Genomic DNA, 6,383 nt, shown 5'->3' on the forward strand with positions numbered 1-6,383 from the left:
GTATGTAAACAGCCATTATTTAAGAATTCTCTGAAGACATTTTCCTTATATGGAAGCATTTCATATTTAGCTCTTTTACTACCACTAAAATAATAATAAATTTTTAAATACTTGTTCAAAAATTCAGTCCTGTTTTGAAGAATGTTAGATCAATCAGGGGCTGTACCTTTTCAATGACTGCAATCTCTACTTGGGGGCAGGAATGCAACTTCAAGATTGAGTAATTGGCCATGTCTTTATTGTAAAGGCCTAGTTATTCCCTTTAAGAGAAATCTGAGGGAGGCCTACAAGGTCTCGGGATCTGTGGTGTTTCTGACTCCAGAGGGCATAACTGGAATTTAAGAACCGGTCACAAGAGATTCAATTATGGCCTGTCAGTTGCCTCCCTTGGTCAAAGACACAGCATTCTTCTTCCCTGCAATTTCACTTTCCCACGTCCCTATGGCTACCTAGATTTTTAACTATTATCTTGGCCATAAGCAGATCCTTAAACTTGACCTTCAAGTCTACCTGCTTGCACTCCAGTGTTGTTGATAAGGGTTTGTAAAGTAGAGAAACCTGAGCTTAAAACTCTGCTGCTTATCATCCAAGTGATGCTAGGCAAGCCATGTCTCTTTGATGTAACCCATTTAACATCCAGCTTGCAGGGCAGCAGGGGACCAGCCTGTTTCATCTAGGCATCAGAAAAAACACAGTACAAAACCACAATAAATGCATTTTTAAGGTATACACAAAACCCAGGTACACCCAATTTTTTAAAGTGTACCCCAGTTAGTCAAACATGAGAGTAAATGACGAGACAAATCTCATGAGATGAATCCTACCTTGGTAACTAGTCCCAAGTGTCAACAGCTTCCAAATGAAGACATAACAACAGATTGCTAATGCCATGTGAAAAGCAACACTCTCTGCAGCATGGCTCAAGCCATGTGGACACTGGAAGTTGGTTGTAGTAGATTAGTGCTATCGTGGGAATCTATAGCTACTGACTAGCTATAAAACTGGGAAGCAGTCTCTTATTAAACCTACCCATGTTTTGATTTCCTGTAATCTAAACTCTCTCATTTTCTCCCACTGTGCCGTCTGTCTAAGGCAGGAGTGGGAGGTAGGAGAAGAGGACAGAAAGGGTGGAGGCAGGAAGAAAGAAGCTCCAAACTGCTAACGAAGGAAGGAAAAAAGAAAAGGAGGGCAGTTCCTAATCAGGAACTTGCTGAGTGGTCACAGGTATGGCGTATGCCTATGGGGGCTCTGTGTGCAATGACTGAGCGTTAACCAGGGGCTCTTCACATCCGAAGGTGCCATGGAGTACGTCGGGGGAGGCAGTGAGAGGAAGCACTAACTGAGGCAATGGTGCTCAGTTCTGTGGACATCAACTAGGGGTCACCAGAAAATATCCAATGGCTGATGGCTGCTGCAAAAAGTGCCTGAAGCTCTGTGGTAAAGGGTGGCAGTGTCCCTTTACACGAGGGGAAGAAACACTCCAGGAGCTCAGGAGTGGTGACACTGCACTTCACAGCCTCCCTTGGTCCTCTCACAAAAGGAAACATCAGCAAAACAGTTTCACATAAAAACCTTTTTTTGGGCACTCTAGTAAGTAAACATCTCTGGTTGGAGTCCCAGACCAATATGCTGCATTCCAAATTCTGTTATATGATAACTTACACTTGGAGATACTGAAAATGAAAATAACACAATAAAAAGAAGCTGCTGAGGTTTCTTGTGGATTTTCTTCCCACAGCTCTCCTAATAAGGAAGCCCGACTGCCCTCCTCTTACACTGTGTACTCACTATCCCACGGTCGAGCTGCTCCTAAGAGGGAGCTGCTCCTTGCCTACTACCTAATATGCCCATCGGCTTCTCGCTGCTCATTTGCTGCTGGTAGCATTTCTTGCTTTTGCCTGCTTTTGACAAAGGAGGACACTAAATTAGATACACAAATGTCCCTATGTTTAAAAATCCAGCAGACACAGTCACCAGAGGCAATTGAGACAGTCTTAAGTGTCCCTGCCTAGGACATCATAAGCACCTTAACCTAGTTGGCTGTCAAAGGTGGGAGTTATTTCTTTGGGTTTTAAGCAAGAAGTTTCCTGATGGTACCTGGGAGGAAGGTTGCATGTATCCATAAGGCTTAATTCATTCTGACTTTTTGTCACTTACAGAGACATAAAAAAGGCAAAGGCACACACTATCGTATGCATACAAATATAAATATGCATGCAGGACTTGCAAATGATTAAAATCTAATTTGCATGGCTTCATGCCATTTGGGAGCTTTTTATCTTGAAATAGTATTGATCCATAAAACACAGGAAAAACAGCAACTGACTATGGACAAACAAACAAACAACAAAAAACCCTAAAGAAAATCCCCATAAGACACTGTGATAAACCCTGGAATCTTCTAGGCATGGTGGCACACGCCTCTATTCTCAATGCCTGGGAAGCTGAGGCAGGTGGAGCTCTTCTAGTTTGAGGCCAATCTGGTCTACGTATTGAGCTCTAGGCCAACCAAGGCTACATAGATCCTGTTTCAAAAAAAAAAAAAAAATGAAAAACTGAAAAAAAACAAACAAAATAAAACAAAATGAAAAACTAAACAACAGATCACTCAAAGCAAAAGCTCTCCAGAATCTTACTACCAAGCATTTTACAACAGATTAAAAGCTAAAAGGCAGAAACTATAGCCTGAATTATTTAAGTCTGTTTTTACTTAAGGCAGTATCAAGTACTATGAATTACAACCCTTTTAAGAAAGCTAGCTGGGGCTTTACTTGCAATCTCCCTCTATATTGACTTCTCCATACTCTGAAATGACGCATTTTCTAAGCCTCAGCCTTCGAGTTACATGTAAACACATTTCCCACCCTTGACATGCTACGACATAAATCAGACATAAATAAAAAAGGCTTACTCGGAGTGTCTTGGCAGTCGGGGAGGGAGATGCTGGGGGAGAATCAGACTGAGATTTCCTATTCCGTGTGAATTCCTTACTTCGTGTATATAAAGAGGACATGGTTCCTGGGATCGAGACAGACACCCAACCTCTGGATTCTTCACACAAAGCTGGTATCTGTCCCTGTAGATAACTTTTACAGAATTCTTCCTTTTGAGCTGATAGATGATGACTTTGGAACTAAATAAAGGATAAAAGCCGCCTTGCAAATTACAATCTTGAGCTCTGAGCCAGTCCACAGTTACAGAGTGTTGTGTCCCATCAGCATTCCGGTGTGGCTTCAATCACAAGTATGAGCAGTAGAAAGCGTGTGCCAAACACCACCTTTCATGCCTAGACTGAATCCGTGATTCTGTCCAAAGGTCACTTCTTGCTCAGGTTGGCTTGGGAATAAAATCTGAATCTGGGTTCCTGACGACTCCTGATTAAATCCCAGAGGAATGGCAGTTCTGGCTCTTGCTGCAGATGAGTCTGGGGACAAATACTGTCCCTTTATCCAGAAGGAAGAAACACCACATGTCCTCCGGAGTCACCCTGTCTTCCCTCAGTCGGACCCCACTGGGCTCTAAGGGTCTGAACTGCTATGCTAAACTCAGGTTAAACAACTAAAACACAAAGCAGGAACTAAGAGTTTGTGGGAAGGAAGCAGTCTGAGGAAGTGAAGCTTTCCTAAGTCCTTCCAGACGAGCTGCCTTTGCTCTAAACACTCAGAGTCATACGCACATCTTTCCCCTCCCTCTTCTATTTTCTGACATTCCAAATCCCCATTCGCTCAGCGAGGAATGCTGGAGAGGAGCCAAGGGCAAGGATTCACTTTCAACCCAGAACTTGGTTGCCACTAGTAGAAGGAAAAGAAAGCCGCCAGCTTCTAGGAATGGAGGCTGTGGGCACGCCTAGGGGCAACCCCACAACCTCCAATAGATACTACCCCAGAGCAGAAGCAGTTGCCAAGGCGGATGGATCTCTGTAAACCCTTCTTTTGTGTATGAGAATGGTGATTTTCAGCTCTTGTATCTCTCAAGTAACAGGCCCAGACAGAATTATGAAAGTACCTTCAAGTTATGTGAAGTTTTAAAGCCTTGTCATTCTTGCACTGCAAGAAAGGCCAGCAGCTTGAAACTCTGGGCACTGCAAAGTAAGCTCTGTAGACCAGAGATCTTATTGGCTAAGTCTCTTTTAGAAAATGTGTCGGGCTGGAGAGATGGCTCAGCGGTTAAGAGCACTGACTGCTCTTCCAGAGGTCCTGAGTTCAAATCCCAGCAACCACATGGTGGCTCACAACCATCCGTAATGAGATTGGATGCCCTCTTCTGGTGTGTCCGAAGACAACGACAGTGTACTCATAAATAAAATAAATAAATAAATCTTAAAAAAAAAAAGAAAAAAAAAAGAAAATGTGTCAGAGTTTCTTAAGATGCCACAATTAGGAAGGAGTAAGATTTGAAAGTGGCATAAAGATGGCGGGAAACAAGGACTGACAGATGACAGGGCTCAGAGGCACAGAGAGAATTAAGAGTTAACAAGAAAGGAATGTCTTTGCTGGACGTTGAAGGAGTTTGCACTTGGCCTTGAAGAAACATCTTGTTTAATCTCTTGCTCTCTTGTCATCGCTGCACTGTCCAGCATTTCTAAGCCAAGTGCTTTCGAAGCCAGTGGGCTTAGCCTCAGAGGAACAACTCACTTCCCCCCAGGCTCCTGGAGACTCTATCCTGCTCTCCCCTTTCCACATGGAATGTATACTTTTCCTCATAACTACTTCCAACTAATGACTCATGTGCCTTGGTTGTTTTGATATCTCTTTTATTCCAAACACTAATTTTGTGACGTTAAATAAGCAAAAGTGATCATCTACTTGGGTCAGGGGGTCAGTTTAATGAATGCAGTTAAAAAGGATTTGCAAAGAAGTCTTGATTCACTTTCAATGTGAAAACAGTTCCTTAGACCAGTTAATCCGACAACAAGTTGGAATTACAGGCTCCATCTAAAAGGCCAATTATGGTGAGAATTCTCATCTATGAACTTTTTTGTTATATTTATTTTGTCTGTGTCTGATGTGGTACACATGTACCATGGTGTGTGTGTGTATGTGTGTGTGTGTGTGTGTGTGTGTACATGTAAGTCAGGAGACAACTTGAGGGAGCTGCTTTTTTTTCTTCACCATTTGATTTCTAGAGATTGAACTCAGGCTGTCAAGTTGTGAATCAGATCCTTTACCCTCAGCCATTTTACTGACCCCCTATCCATGACATTTCTAATATGGATGTATCTTACATAGTTAACCCTGTCAGTATGTTGGATGAACATTATCATGGTTACACTTCCTTTGACATGACAGTAAAAACAACTCTAAGCAGTCTCAGTTTCTGGACCTGCTTCTCTAAAATTTATATAGTAACTGCACTTACTAGCGATTGGAGAGGGATCACAAACCCCCTTTATTCTTCCCACCAAGACAGGGTTTCTCTGTGATAGACCAAGCTGGCTTAAACTCAGACATCTGCCTGCCTCTGCCTCCCAAGTGCTGGAATTAAAGTCATGCGCTACCACCACCCAGCAAACCCCTTTATTCTTAAACGGGCATTTTGTCCCTTCTCATTTATATCATATGTCTATTTAAGGAAGTTCTAACAGTGACAAATTCTTTTATATCAAAGAGTTTTCATATATCCTATGTCCTCGTCTCCCCGCAACTGACTTGGCCAATGCTGCACAGTCAGCAAGACGCATGCAGGCACTACCAAGGATAAGCTCTCACCAACTCAAGTAAATACAAGCCGCTGTGAAAAGACAATGTGCCAATCAAGGCCACCAAGGAAGCCAGAGCCTTACTGAGGATTTAGAGGATTCGAGATGCTCTTAGGAACACACTGGATCTGGGCTGGAGAGAATTTCTCCAGAAAGTTGAATCTAAATTCTCTTTGTTCACTTGGTTCGTACATATATTTCATTTTTGCCAAAACATTTATTGTTCCTTTAAGATTCAAAAAAACATTAATTCCCCCCTGAAAATGAAAGCATCTTTGATATTCAGTGAAAAGAGCCGACAGGAAATGTACTTGGCTGCAGTTATACAGATAATCTAGTTTTCAAGTCATACACCTTTGTAATGTCACTTCTAAAGCATGGATTCAGAGAGTCAAACAACCTGCCTTTGTCTCTGCACTGGCCCATCTTAAATTTTAACACACTGGCTAAGGACATTCTTGGTATCTGTTTAGTTTCAGAACCCAGGTCAGGTGACTGAGGTGCATGCATATTTTACATAGCAAAGCAGACCTGGCCTCCAGGGTCTCCCAGCATCCTTCAGTCCCTGCCTGGCATACCCTGCCCCTAATCATGAACTTTCCAGCCAGAGGCTGAGCTACATGTCTCCCAGAGGCTCTTCTCTATATATGCCAGACAATTTAGTCTGTTTGTCTGTCTGTCTTCC

At 42.6% G+C, this 6,383-nt stretch overlaps 1 protein-coding gene across 2 annotated transcripts in view; it reads right to left on the reverse strand.

The window, feature by feature from the left end:
- The window catches only part of Ppp1r12b (protein phosphatase 1 regulatory subunit 12B), a 198,072-nt gene that overhangs the window by 41,710 nt on the left and 149,979 nt on the right, over positions 1-6,383 (reverse strand). The window contains exon 1 of one of the 2 annotated variants that reach the window (XM_028764609.1): positions 2,912-3,119. The exons of the other annotated variant lie outside the window; for it this stretch is intronic. Coding sequence (XP_028620442.1) covers positions 2,912-3,013 — 102 coding nt within the window. The 5' untranslated portion in view covers positions 3,014-3,119. Of the gene's footprint in view, positions 1-2,911; positions 3,120-6,383 lie in introns of those variants that run through there. 2 annotated transcript variants of the gene reach the window in all.

The sequence above is a fragment of the Grammomys surdaster genome, unplaced genomic scaffold (assembly GCF_004785775.1).
Source record: "Grammomys surdaster isolate TR1022 unplaced genomic scaffold, NIH_TR_1.0 145, whole genome shotgun sequence".
Classification (NCBI taxonomy): domain Eukaryota; kingdom Metazoa; phylum Chordata; class Mammalia; order Rodentia; family Muridae; genus Grammomys; species Grammomys surdaster.